This window comes from Pteropus alecto, unplaced genomic scaffold (genome assembly GCF_000325575.1).
Source record: "Pteropus alecto unplaced genomic scaffold, ASM32557v1 scaffold134, whole genome shotgun sequence".
NCBI lineage: Eukaryota > Metazoa > Chordata > Mammalia > Chiroptera > Pteropodidae > Pteropus > Pteropus alecto.
This window is the reverse complement of record NW_006436283.1, coordinates 4,038,134-4,051,821: the sequence shown is the minus strand read 5'-3', so window position 1 is coordinate 4,051,821 and position 13,688 is coordinate 4,038,134. Positions and strand designations below refer to the sequence as shown.

The 13,688-nt window shown below is 56.8% G+C and overlaps 2 protein-coding genes across 2 annotated transcripts in view; one reads left to right on the top strand and one right to left on the bottom strand.

Annotated features, from left to right (window-relative positions):
* The window catches only part of UBE2O (ubiquitin conjugating enzyme E2 O), a 48,177-nt gene extending 45,585 nt beyond the window's left edge, over positions 1 to 2,592 (bottom strand). Inside the window, 2 exon segments of the mRNA XM_015589603.1 lie at positions 1,572 to 1,678; positions 2,556 to 2,592. Coding sequence (XP_015445089.1) covers positions 1,572 to 1,678; positions 2,556 to 2,592 — 144 coding nt within the window.
* An 8,570-nt stretch (positions 2,593 to 11,162) lies between these two features.
* On the top strand, positions 11,163 to 13,447 carry AANAT (aralkylamine N-acetyltransferase). The gene is given in 4 exon segments (XM_025047173.1): positions 11,163 to 11,456; positions 11,459 to 11,620; positions 11,900 to 12,054; positions 12,400 to 13,447. Coding segments are annotated over 4 exon segments (855 nt in total). The 5' UTR covers positions 11,163 to 11,221; the 3' UTR covers positions 12,703 to 13,447.
* Positions 13,448 to 13,688: the final 241 nt, after the last annotated feature.

Below are 13,688 nucleotides of genomic sequence, written 5' to 3'. Positions count from 1 at the left end.
AAAGGATGGACTCCACGAGGGAGGGGCGGGGCCAGACGGGATAAAAGTAAAGGGGGCGGGAGGGGGCGGGGACCGAGGTGGGGGAAGTGGAGTGGTTTCCGAGGAAAAGGGGAGTGGTCGACGAGGGGCAGAGGACGGTCCAGAAACTGTCAACAACATTTAATGAGCAACCTTGGCGTCTCCATCCTAGTCCTTGGCACAGGGAGCGATACGGAAAGAGCAAGAAGCAGCCCCTGTCCTCTAGGTGTTTACAATCTAGTTGGAGAGACAAAACATATACACATTACATAGCTAAAAAGTGACTCTAAGTCAGCTTGCAAGCAAGGCTATAATTGGTATGTATAGAGCGTATCTGGAGTGTATGTATTAGGGAATTCCACGCAAAGCTTGGAAGGTCATGATCCCTGAGGGATTGGTCAAAGCGTTAGTGAAGGAGGCCCAGAGAAAGACCAGCGGGTGATAGCGTCCCTTACCGTTTACCTTTAAACCCAACTAGATGAGTTCGGAGTTCCATGAGGCTTGGTATGCATGGCAGGAGGTAAGATAGCCGGATAGTTAAAAGTGGGAGCCAAGGATTCCAATTTCTGGCACTGCCACTTACTAACCTTATAAAGATAGGCAAGCTAATAAACTTTTCCCCTTAATTTTCTCATCTGTAAAATAGGGGCGATGATAGCAGTACCTGTCTCATCAGGCAAGTCAGAGAATTAAGGGAAATAGAGCAGTGCCTGGCATACATTCCCCTCAATAAAGCTTAACCATTATCATAGTATTTCAACCCACTCCCACCTAGACTACAATTCTAGATTGGCAGAACTGTATGGTCTGCTTCACACTGCCATTTTAAAATACTAAAAGTAATTATACTAATTCAGTGCCTAAGATCACAAAATAGTAACTGACAGATCCAAACTGGAACCCGTGTCCATCGGGTGTGCAAGTAGGCTGAAGGGAGAGAGCAATGTAAGCCTGAAATCTTTGATGTTAAAAATCCAAGTGAGTTTTGTTTGTTATAACATTTAAAAAATGCCCTTTCCTCCCTAATCGTTGAGTAAAATTGACACTCCAGGAAGATGTGCCATGTTTACTCTGCAACTTCTTGTAATAATTGCTAATAATAGCTACCATTTATTGAGCCGCAACTTAATGCCAGGTACTACACTAAGTGCTTTACATAGATTATCCTCCCGTGAGGGAGGAAGTATGAGCCCATTTTTGTGAAGCATCATGCCACACTGTGCTGACCGGCTCCCCCTCACCAGGAACCTGCTAGGTTGTAGGTAACAGTCCTTGATTTAAAATGCCGATCTCTCCCTTACTAAACCTCTTTTGAGCATGAGGATCATGTCCTATCTATGCGTGTAACCCTAGTGCCTGGTACAGTGCCTGGCACAGTGTTGGTGCTCAATAATGTACCATATCAGTGAGTGGCATTTGGTCATTTTCCCACCCTCCCCCCACCTATACACCCAAGGAACTGCCTGTGCTATCTCTAAGCCCTTTCTGTCACCCCCAGTTTGAGCTTCACCTGAGCCCTTTTAGAGAGAGAGGCTGAGTGCATTCTTCCCTACCTTATGCTGTCCTTCGGTGACCTTGTTCAGACTTGAGAGGCCCCGGACATGATTTGAGGCTTGACTCATTCCCAGACCCTGAGCCTCCAGCCACAGTCTCTGCACACCTAGGCCAGCAAATGGAGTGAGCCTGCATGGGAGCCGCTGCTTAGTTTTCATTTTCATAATTATTGAATGAAAAATAACCTTCATTCCCCAATGGAGAAATCCCTGCTCTCCTGGCCTGAACACCCAGTCCTTCTCAGGGACTAGAGATGATTCTCAAGAGAATTTGCTTATTTACTAATGTGCCTGCCAGAAACTGAGCCAGCCTGGCCACACCCCTTGCTAAGGGACTGGCGGAGCGCAAGAGACAGAAGAGCTGGCAGCAAAGTGGACTGATCTCACGGAAACAGGCCCTGTCTTGTCCCTATCTTAACCGGCCACTGGGCCACCTCTCCAGACTTACAAAGTGAGCGCGGGCCCTATAGTGCCTCCTGGGGGAGCCCCAGCCTGCTTGGCTTCTGCAAGCCTGCCTGTACCAGACGGGCCTGGAGAACTCCTTCACCCTGGGAGCCAGTGTTTGGGGGCATTGGCTGGAAAGGAGGGGTGGGAGGGGAGCTACCCTCGGGAGCCCTCTGGCACTCTCAGTGTCTGGCTAGGGGAGTGCCTTTGCCTGAGGCTCCAGCTGTGGGTTGCTTAAGGATCATGTGCTTTTGGAATTAAAAGGTCCATCCTTGATCCTGGAGTCACATCCCTACTTGCCTTGATGCCCCGGGAGAAAGTAGGGACTTGCTCAGGTGACCCTGCAGTACAGCCAGGATCAGGACCTAGACGGGTGAGCCCTTGGCCATTGTCACTCCTGACTCTGAGGAATGGTTGCACCCACTGGGCACAATGCCTTGTAAGAAGTCCTGTTCATCTTACAAAGTCTAGCTTGGGCCTTCTCAGCTATGAAGCCTTCCGAGCGCCCCATCGCCCCCGCCCCCGCTTACCTGATAATACCTGCACGATCGTTCTTCTTACTCTCCATTGCAACCATGTTTGCGTCTGTCTCTTCTGTGGGACTGTGAACCCCGAGGACAGGGACTGTGTCTTCTTCTTCTTTGTATCCCAGCAGCCTGATCTGACTCATAGTAGGTGCTCGGAAGATTCTGTCGATGACTGAACGAAACAAGCCAAACTTTCCCGATGGCCCCCCATGCATCGAGTCTCTGGGACATCTCTCTCTCTCTCCTTAAGTCCCCAGCTCCCCGGTTTTGTTCGTTTGTTTGTTTTGTTTTAGATATGGAAACACACATGCAGTCACATCACACACTTCCACACGCATCACATACACACACACACTGTTGCTCTCTCTTTAGCCCTTCGCCTCTAGATCTATGCTGCGTATTACAGTGGCCCCCATCCACATGTGGTCCTTGAACACTCGAAGTGTGGCTGGTCCGAATTGACATAAACTGTACGTGTAAAACACACACTGAATTTTGAAGACTGTGCGAAAATATACATACGACCGTTAAATTTTTATATCGATTACCTGTTGAGTGACAATATTTTATATATTAGATTAAATAAAACATATTATTAAAATTGAGCTCACCTGTTTTTTTTGTTTTTTTGTTTTTAATGTGGTCACTAGAATATTGAAAATCACACATGGGCTCACATGATCTTTCTGTTGGACAGAGGCGCTCCGGCCGCTGAACAGCCGTAGGTCCCTTCTTTCTCCAGGAGGTGGCGATCCCTCCATGCCTTTGACACCTCCGTTCCAGAAAGGTCTGGAAGGTTCCTGAGGAAATGCTTATGTACAATAGTAGATATTGAACCCCAAATAAGGATGGGCCCCACTGAGCCCTGCAATGAACCAGCCCATCTATGCAAAGGAGGCTTCAAAATAAACCCACAGGAAGTCGAGAAGCTAAGCGCCATCTTCCTCAACGGAAGAATCAACATCTAGTTGATAGACTCCTACTCTGGCTGGCACAGTGCTGCCCTTCCAACATGGTCTCTGTTTTCCAGGGCTAATAAGCCTTTGGGGAGTGGGCGTGCAGTGGCTGCTGTGGCACATGGCCCAAGTCCACCTTCAGGTCAGAGGATCTTTCCCCAGCTGCCGGGCATTGCTGCCAAGGCTCACAGCTGTGTCCCTCTCCAAGGATTGCCCTCGGCTGAAAAAGAGACGCCTCACTCCACCACTGACTGTATAAGGAGGAACAAAGCCCGGCCCTCTCATTTCCTTTCAGGACATCTGGGAAGGGTCACCCCAGCTTCAGAGCCTGGGGTCAGCCGAAGCCTCTGGTACAACTGTCTCCTCACAGTTAAACCTCTCCCTCTGCCCACTTCTGCCGACCTTGCTCCCCCACAGGTGTTGGCCTGAGCGCACTCGCAATAAACGTCTTCGTGCAGATCGCACAGCCTTACAGTCTGTTTCCTGGAGACTCTGACCTGGAACAGTTGGTGCCAGGTGTGGTCCTAGGGAACAGACTCTAAACAGCATCCTGGGACTGGACCACCTGCCCTGCCTGCTAACAAGGCCCCCATCACTGGTGGTAGGTGGAATCTTCTGGCCCCTGTTAAAACTTTTCTGGGCAGTGAACTGGGATGGGATACCAGCGGAAGGACAGGCAGTGGTGGTGGAAAATCTCAAGTATTCGAGAGGTTGAGGGAGCAGTCGTAAGGACATGGAAGCCTACGGTCGTCCTTAGGGGTAATCGCAGTGGAGAAAGACAGTGAAAGGCTGTGGATGCCGAGTCCCCATTAGAAGCCTCAGTATTAAAGCCGAGGGTCTCCTTGGCAGCTTGTAAAGAAACTCACCTCCTGAGACGGAGAAAAGTAGAGGATCAGAATCTGGGCTTAAAAAGAGTAGCAGGCCCCAGAGGAGGTTGAATTCTCAACATCGGTGAGTCGGCTGTGCCAAAGAGGATCCTGACGGGGAAGGAGCGGGACTCGGAGACATCTGGGGTGATCTGGGTCGCTGCACTCAAAAATCTCCAAGCACCAGGGTCTCCTTGAGGTGTGGCCCCCCAGCCTGTTAGAGGTTAGTGCCCCCTGTTTGCTTGATAATGATTATTCCTTCTTGTAAGACAGGTGCTGCCCCATCCCCACCCCCACCCCAGGGGTCTATGCACCAGATCAATAACTAGGTTTCAATCCCAACATAACCCTTTTGGCAAACTGCTGGGCCACCTAAGAGGAGGAAAAAGCTGAGCCTAGAAGGAGCTACAGGTCCTCGTCGACGGCGCCAGCGGGAGCTGGGTGAGTGTGAGATGGGAACCAGAGGGTGCTGGAGCAGAAGGGGCAAAACGTAAAGTTGGATAAGCAGAGCGTTGCTGGGGAAGCGCTTTTTCACGTTAAGGGATTCGTCACCCCGGCAAGGCCCCCAAACGTTGGTGCTAGGAGCGGCTCTTGGCAGCGTGGAGAAGGCGATCCAGGGTACTCACCCCCCAGCTGGCAGGGCTGCCGAGGACTTGTAGCTGCATTTTTCTGCAGGAATCGCCCTCGGCCGAAGGAAGCTGCCTCAGCCCAGGTGGATGCGGGGCAACAAGGCCTCCGCCTCCTCCCGGGCTTCTGTGTCCATCCCGGCGTCTCTGGAGGGCTTCTGGCTCCGGAGCTCCCGCGACAGGGGCTGAGGCGTCTGTCACAATTGCATCCTCACAGCCCGACTTTTCCCCGGGGCCAAGTCCAGCTGCCCTGCTCCCCAACAGGGGTGGCTCCCGAGAGCTCTCTGCGGTGACACACAACGCCCCACCGCAGTCTGTGTGTGCGGTGGGGACCTGTGGAACGGACTCAGCCTGAAAAGGGAAATACAACGAGGCAAAATGTGCTTAGTGCCAGGTGTGCAGGGTGGGTCTTAAGTGCAGGGGCGGGATCAGAGAAAGAAGCCACCCTCAAAACCACTGGAAAATGCAAATGGTCACTCAAGGGTCCAGGGAGAGGCTGCCTTCTCTGCCCGTGGGGCTTTCAATTGCTCTGCGTAGAAACCTGGGGTCTTGGAGGCATCATCAGGGTGTCCTCGGACCCTGTCTCTCATGGGGCCCACCTCTTAGTCTCCCCCAGGTGGTCTCCTCTGGGTCCTAGAGTGGGAACTAGGCAGCTGTTACATTGAGGGCAGGAGTGGGGAGCAGGTGCAGCCCCATGTGGGAAGCTTCTGGAGGTCCTGGGACCAGGGCGTCACTCACCTGGGCCCAGCGGTTCTCGCCTGGATCTCTGGGCACATCAGTCAGAGCAGCTGCAAGCTCGGTGCCCGAGAGTTAGGGGGAGGGGTCTTCTCTAGCCCCTGGCCCTGCTGATGGGTCAGCGTGCCTTGAACCAATGGCCCTGCTGCCACCTCTCCTTTGTCACCGAAAGGCAGCTGCCTCTGGCTCCTCTGCATCGGGCCTTTCCACCCGCCCATCTCTCCTGAAAGACTCTTAAAGATCATCAGAGCCTCCTCGTTAGGAGGGCCTGAGATCTTTTCTCCGTTCTTGGCTACACGTGGTGCTGCTGACCGCCCTGTGCTTTGGGTTCTGGGACATGTCCTGATCCTGGTTCTGCTCAGCTCATTGCCTCGCTTTTCATTAACGGCTCCTTCCCCCCACCCCCACCCCCGCAGCGGACATGCCTGAAGCTCAGCCCTCAGCTTCCTGCGGCCCCTCAGAACACCCTTCTGATGCCACGGCCTCTGTTGTCTACTCGACTGTGAGGACGGTCACACCTGCACCCATTGTCCTCGCCGCTGCAGATCGTTGGCAGGACGGGGGCCCAGCAGTCAGAGGTGAGGCTCTGCTGGGGCAGGTGGGGAGTAAGGTCACAGGGCCCTCTGGGGCTTTCCTGTGTGCCCTGGACAACCTGGCTCCAAACCGTCATAGAGTGTTCTGGAGTCCTGAAGCAGGAGCCCAGTCTGGGAACCCAGCCCACAGCTGGCCTTCAGACGGCCGTAGCCCTGTCTGGTGGACCAGGAGGCCCCGCAGGAGGCCAGACTGGAGATGGGAGGACCCCTGAAGGGAGGCCATCTTGCGTGAAGAAGCGTGGCAGGGGGGCAGGCTGAGCAGAGTCAGAGCCGGGGGAGTCGCGAGTCTGTACCGGAGGGAGGCTGTGGCATGGAGTCAAATCGTGTCAATAGGGGTCTGAACAGAAGCATCTGAGCCAACGGCCCCCACACCAGGACATGTCGTTAGCTTGACTTTATCCTAAAGACACAGCCTCGTTCTGCAGTTAGAGCGCTGGCAATGTCACCTGTGGCTGCCTCGCAGCTGGAGGCGGTCTTCTTTTGCCCCCTGCCCCCCTGAGGCCTGGGCACAGTCTCAGAAGCCCTCTAGACAGCCTCGGACAGGCGGAGCGGGCACACGAGACCAATGTCATGGCCGGGAAAGGAATGCGTGTGGGGATGGCGTTCGAGGGGCACGCGGGGCTGAGGGTGCGCTGGGACGGGTCTGCGCCTCCACGGGAATTGCATTTCTCTCTAGGCGTCCCCGCTGGGGCCCACACTGTCCCCCACCTGGTCCCAGCAGGGGCCTCTGGGGGACCCTCATGTAGTTTGCAGCAGTCCTGTTTTACACGCTGGACCTCTGCCCAAGATGCCACTTGAAGAAAAGTTCAGGGGCTACAGAGGTGCGAAAGCCCCCTGCTTTGGGCACACGGCGGGCTGGACACCTGTGCCGGCTGAGCTGTTCTCTCCCCCAAGGAAGACAAATAGGGTACAAATTACGGCCAAAGGCTGCATGGAGAACAGGCTCTTGGAGCAGCGGCTCTCAGCGCGGGCTGCACGTTAGAATCACATGCACACTCCTGACATCCTCACCCCACACTTTAAGATCAGAATCTCCAAGGGTGATGCGGGTGTTAGAAAATTTTGAAGCCACCAGGTGATTCTGACGTGCAGCCAGGTGAGAACGGCTTGTCTGAACCACAGAGGGTTGAATAGGTGACAGTAACAACCAGGAGCCTCAAACCAGGATGTGCATTATCGGGGTTTGGAGACCCCGGGCTCCAGCCCCACCCAAGGCTCGGACCCACCTCCCCTGTGCAGTGGCGTGGTCGTGCGGCTCGTCCTGGCCTCCTCACTGCCCTTTGCCCCGGCCTGTGCTGACCTCTCCCTATCTGAAGCCTCACAGATAGGGTCACCAGATAAAATGCAGGATGCTTCATGAAATCAATTTTAGATAAACGGTTTTTTAGTATGTCTCAAATATTGCATGGGATATATTTATACTTAAAAATTTTATTTGTCGTTTACCTGAAATTCGATTTTCTCCAGGTGTCCTGCATTTTGATTTGCTAACTCTGGCGGCCTTACCACTTATCTTTCCTGAGGCTGCTCTGCGGTCAGATGGATTACAGTCCCAGCAGGAACGGCAGCCCGCTGTCTGGAGGTGGTCGGGGGTTCTGAAACGCCTCCGGAGATCATCACCGGACAAGCCTGGGACTAGGGACGAATGTTGTCACTCCCGACGTCAACGTTTTCATTTTTTATTATTTTTTTATTTTTTCCGATGTTGATGTTTCGAGATAGCTCTCCGTTTCATTGCAGAGAGGAGCCTCTTTATCTCTGTGCCCGTCACTCCCGCTCTGGTGGTGTGTTGTCATTTTCTCCTGGTCGACTAGAAGAGAAGGGGCGCCCCATGGTCACCCTCCGCTCCCCTCTGCTGCCCCTGCAGCTTAGCCACGTTTAATGCACTGGCTCAGCTTGTTCTCTGAGGTTCCACGTGTCTAGAGGCATTTTCCAGAAAGAACAACCAGGTGGTGGTCAATCAAAAGAGGCAGATCCAACAGCCAGCCCTCCTCCCGCAGTGCCGGGCGGTTATAACTGGCCACCAGGGGACGCAGTGGAGCCACAGGGTCTAGGGACAGAGGAGGCCTCTTCTGGGACTTTGAGGTCAGAGGTGCCCAGCCCAGGTCCCGGATGTGTTCCCCAAACCCAGGCCCGAAGGCCCAGCTTGAGGAGGTCTCCTGGTCAGTTCTGAGAGGTCTTCCGTGAGTCCCCAGGAGGGGAAAGAGGGGAGCTGCCTGGTGGCAGTTGGGGTAGGAGATGTGATAAGCTCTGGGGATTCTGCTGGGCCTCAGACCATAAAGGGACCCTGGGAAAAGAGAACAAGAGTGTGGGTAGGTGGGGGCCTCTGGGCTGGTCCGGGGTCACCCTGTGGCCCAGAAGCATCAGGCAGGGCCGGCACCGCAGTCCCTCCTGGATCACGGGTAAGAGCAGACGCTTCTGATGAGATCACTGTGTGGGCGCAGAAGCCAGCTCCCGATGGGGCAGGGGGTGCGCGCAGAGGTGGGGGGTGGATGCCGGCAAGGGAAGAGCTAAGGGTTGCAGGAGGGGCGTGAGCTGAAGGGGAGAAAGGGAGGTCGGGGCGGCCTACAGGACCGAGAGGGGGGCCTGGGATGGGGTGCGAGAGTGACGAGCAGGAGGCAGTTTGCTGGGGCTCAGGATTCCGGAGGAAAAGCCCACGTCAGGTGCCGACAAGGCCCTGGCGGCAGCACTGGGAACGGGGTGGAGCCAAGGCCACTGGTGGTCCAGGAGCTCTGGAGTGGACATGTTAGAGCAATCTCCCAAATATTTAAGTAAACCTCCAGCAGAACATAAGTAGGTGGCCTGATGACTTTCCGCCTCTCCCAAGTAACCAGCATTCGACTTACGTTACACTTCCAGCACCCCAAAGCCCTCCGTGGGCAGCCACCCTCCTGATTCTCACATGCAGATTAGCACCGGGGGCCACGGAATCACATGGCCTTGCTCGTGTTCTGGCTCATGCACTGTGGCGTCAGTGAGGCTTGTCCGTGCTGCTGTGTGTTGAGCACCCTCACTGCTGGGTGACCTTTTATTTTGTGTATATCCCACAGTCCCTTCTACGGTGGCTGGTCCTTTGAGTTGTTTCCAGTGTGGGAACATTCTTGCTCCTTTAGCGTTTAGTGGGCTCATGGGTCCCAGGGTGCGTGTCCAGCTTTCGTAGGTACGGCCCAAGTCTTCCAAAGTGGTGGCCGCACCACCTCGGGCTTAAGCACCTCGGGAAGATGGCAGCCATGCGGGACACGGTAAGGTATCGGGCATGGCAGGAGGGCATGAATCTCTCAGGCCCTTTTGCTCGTTTGAGCTGGTTTTTGTGACAGGTGGACGGGCAATGGCGGAAGTCGTGATGGAGAGCTGAAAGCGTGAGGCTTTGACTCCTACCTCTGAACGTGGGCGTTTTCCCCAGAGTGCTCTGCAGAGAGGTACGCTCGGGGAACCAGACTTTGACCGGGGAGGTAATTTACGAGGCTACGACGACGTGGAAGGTCTGTCCAGGGATCAAGACCTTCCAGTGGCTCGCCACTGTCTACACTGCGAGCTCCACCTGCACATCCCGGAACCAGATTTAAGCATTTCCTGGCAGCCTCTGACTCGGGGACACTGTCTGGAGACCAGCAGGACTGTGAAGATGTGGACCATTTGGAAAATCACTGGGCTGAGCAGCCTGGTGGGAACAGTGCACGCTGGGGACAGGGAGGCGGAAATGGCCATGTCTCTCCCACTTCGCTGACTTGCTGGGAGGCTCCGAGCAGGTTATTTAAGCTCTTCGAGCCCCAGTTTTCTTCTCTGTAAAATGGAGTTAATACTCACTGGGCCGGGCTGTCACGTGGATTCAAGGAGACCTACCTGGGGCTCGGCTCTGAGCAAGAGCTGTGGGGCAGCCGGAGAGAGGGAGCCTCAGAGGGGACTTGCCCAGGCCTCCCGGGAGCAGAGCGTAAATGCCAGTCCCAGTTGGCGGTGGAGCAGGGATTAGCCCCACGCCCTCACACCAGCCACCATAATCCCCTTCACGTCCCGTGTGCAATGCTGATGTTTGATGGGGCGCCACGCTGGCTGGCAGGGCTTGCTGACAGTCCCCCCTGCTGTAACGCAGAGGCGAGCAGGGCAGGGGGTTAGAAATCTCTGAGAAGAGCAGCCGTGCACCCCGGCGTTGCAGACGGTCCTGGTTCCTGTGCCTGCAGACTGCTCCTGGGGGCGACTGGCTCTGTGGCGGGAACGTGGGGACCCCTGCCCCCAGCTCCCAGCCCTCAGGGATAGGAGTACCCTGCTCGGGACTCTGAGACACGGGGAGAAAAAGTGGAGGAAGAAGGGCAGATTTGGAAGCTCTGGGGCTTTTTAAGGAGGGGATGCCAACTTTAAGAACGGCAAATCTGCAGGGTATCGCGGGAGGAATAAAGTGCCAGGGGGCACAGCCAATGAGCCAGGGCGAAGCAGGGGCTGTCTCTGTGCCGTCCTCGCTGGCTCCTCCCCACATCCCCCAGACTCCCCCAATCTCCCCACCCCTGCCCTGTGTGTGCATGGCCTAGTATGAGGCCATCTGGTTAAGTATGGGGCTCCCTGAAGACCCACTTTGATTAAGCGGCTTTTTCTCTAAGACGGAAGGCTGAGGCTGCTTGAAAAGCTCCCAGCCACACACCACCTTGCACCCAAAGGGCTGGAACGTCGTCCTCTGGGCAGGTAAGGTAACCCCTTCCTGCCCCGCGCCACACAACTGCGTTAGAAGTGACCAGTGGGGGCATAATTGGGGTGCCTCGTCCCTTGGGCAGCAGTGACAGGGCACCCCAGGCTCCATCGAGCCCTGCCCACCCCTCCTGCTCTCTCCTGTGGCTCTGATGCATGGGGAGCAGTGAGGCTAGAATCTGGAGATTTGGAGGGGCTGAGCAGGAAAGGGGAGAAGACAGCACCAATGTTTACAGTCCCCAAACCTGTCCCAGGGGCCAGACGCGTGGGGAATGTGCCATCCGCTTTCGGGCTGCCCCACCCTGGGTCCAGCTACAAAAAAGGCAAAACACACCGTCACTCCGGCCTGCCCGTCCTGGAGATGATCGGACCCCTGACCCTCGCTTCTCTCCTTCAGGTGCTGGGGGACCCTCCTCCACGGCAGAGGCCACTTCCTGAGCCAGCGCACCCAAAGGTGGCACCAGGGCCAGGCTGTCCATTTACCACGTGAAGCCCATGGCCCTGCACATGCCACCTGGGATCCCAGAGTCCCCACGCTGCCTGCGGCGCCACACACTCCCTGCCAGCGAGTTTCGCTGCCTCACCCCCCAGGATGCTGTCAGCGTGTTTGAGATAGAGCGTGAAGGTGAGCAGCCCGCTCAGGGGCCGGACGCTGCTGTGCTCTGCCGAGGTCGTCCTGGGGGGAGAGACCCTTGCGTCTCTTGTCCTTGTGGGCTGGGACCCTAGAGTATGAGACTGTTTTGTGGGTGCTCAGAAAAGTGGGGAGCACAGCCCTGAATCCCCTGCTTTCCTGTGTGGGACAGTTGGGGGGGGGGTGGGAGGCCCCAACCCCAGCATCTGAGCAGACGCTTGGTGGGCAGTGGGCGTCCGGCATGGCTCCCAGTCACCCGCCCTCTTGCCACAGCCTTCATTTCTGTCTCGGGCACATGTCCCCTCGATCTGGATGCGATCCGGCACTTTCTGACCCTGTGCCCAGAGCTGTCCCTAGGCTGGTTCCAGGAGGGCCGCCTGGTGGCCTTCATCATCGGCTCGCGTTGGGATGAGGAGAGACTCACTCAGGTGAGGGCCGGGCAGGGCTGCCGGGGCTAGCCCCTGGAAGGCCCGCGGGCCCAGGCTGCTCCCACACAGCCAGGGGAGGGGAGCCAGAGGCCGGAGTTTCTTCCTCGATACCCGGGACCCAGAGACGTGAGCACAGGCGAGAGCCTGGCGCTTTGGGGTCTCAGAAACCCTCGTGAAGAGAATGCCTTGAGGCTGGGGGTGTAATCCCGATGTGAGGCCCTCCCTGGGTGGGAGGGGAGCCGAGACAGGAGGCACTTGGGACAGCTGCTCTTGACCCAGGTGGGGTGGCGTGGGGGGCAGGTGTCAGCAGAGGGGACTGGGGCTCACCTTTCGCCCTGGCCCCAGGAGTCGCTGATGCTGCACAGGCCCGGGGGCCACACGGCCCACCTGCATGTGCTGGCCGTGCACCGCACCTTCCGGCACCATGGCAACGGCTCCGTCCTGCTGTGGCGCTACCTGTACCACCTGGGGGGCCAGCCGGCCGTGCACCGGGCCGTGCTCATGTGTGAGGACACCCTGGTGCCCTTCTACCAGAGGTCGGGCTTCCGGCCTGTGGGCCCGTGCGCCGTCACCGTGGGCCCGCTGGCCTTCACCGAGCTCCAGTGCCCCCTGCGCGGCCACGCCTCCAGGAGCAGGAACAGCTGCTGAGCCGTCCTGCCCAGCCCCGGTGTCCCCTGCTCTGTCCCGGCCTCCCTGACGGGAACGGGCACAGTGATCCCCAGGGCGGAGGGGAGGGGAGGGAAGGGGTGAAATAAAGATGGGTGTTTCTCCAGCTATCACGTGAGTCCCGCACCCGCCAGCCCGTCCCCGGACCACCTGTTCTCCGCACTGTGCCTGAGATGGGGGTGGCAACTGCGGACAGTGGGGGTGTCCTGTGGCCCTGCCTTAGCTCCCTCGTCTCAGGAACCAATGGGAGCCCTCCGGGCCCGGGGGCGTGGGGGGCTCAGTACTAGGGCAGTGTCCTCGTCCTGACAGGAGCCCAGTGCTCAGGGACCCAGCCCGGATGTCTCTTCGCACCTTTGGCCCCAGAGTGGGGCGGGGGCCGGGAGGAGGGAGGTGCAGGGCCCCCTCCCCCAGCCACAGTAATGTCCACTGCGTCCTGGGTGTGTCCACTGCATCCTGGGTGGCCCCCAGGTGTGGGGGAAAGGGTTGGGGTGAGGCATAGGTGCAGTGGAGTTTTCTGGGGTGGCCCGACCAGCCCCCTCACTGGCACTACAAGCAGGTGGGGATCGGGGACCCCAAGGAGTATAGAGATTTAACTCCACCTCCTTGAGGAACCCTCGAGGCCCTCCATGTGACCCAGCGTGGTTTCTGGTCCAACCTGATCCCCCAGAAGGCCCCTAAGATTTCCACCGTCCCTCTGCACCAAACCCCTGCCCCTGAGCTCCTCGTAGCTGACCTTTGCCCTCCACCCCCAAAATAAGGTTCCAGCTTTCAATCTTCCTGAGGCCTCAGATCAAAATTGGATTCTTCCCTAAAGAACGTTTAGTACATTTGAGACATCATCCGTACAAAGTTAGCGTTACTTTTAAAAATGAGGATCATGACATAAACCGGTAAAAAACGGACCTGACTGAGCTTTGTGCAACCCCTGGGAGTGGGCCCTTGGGGTGGCCCAGCCCCCCACTGGGGTG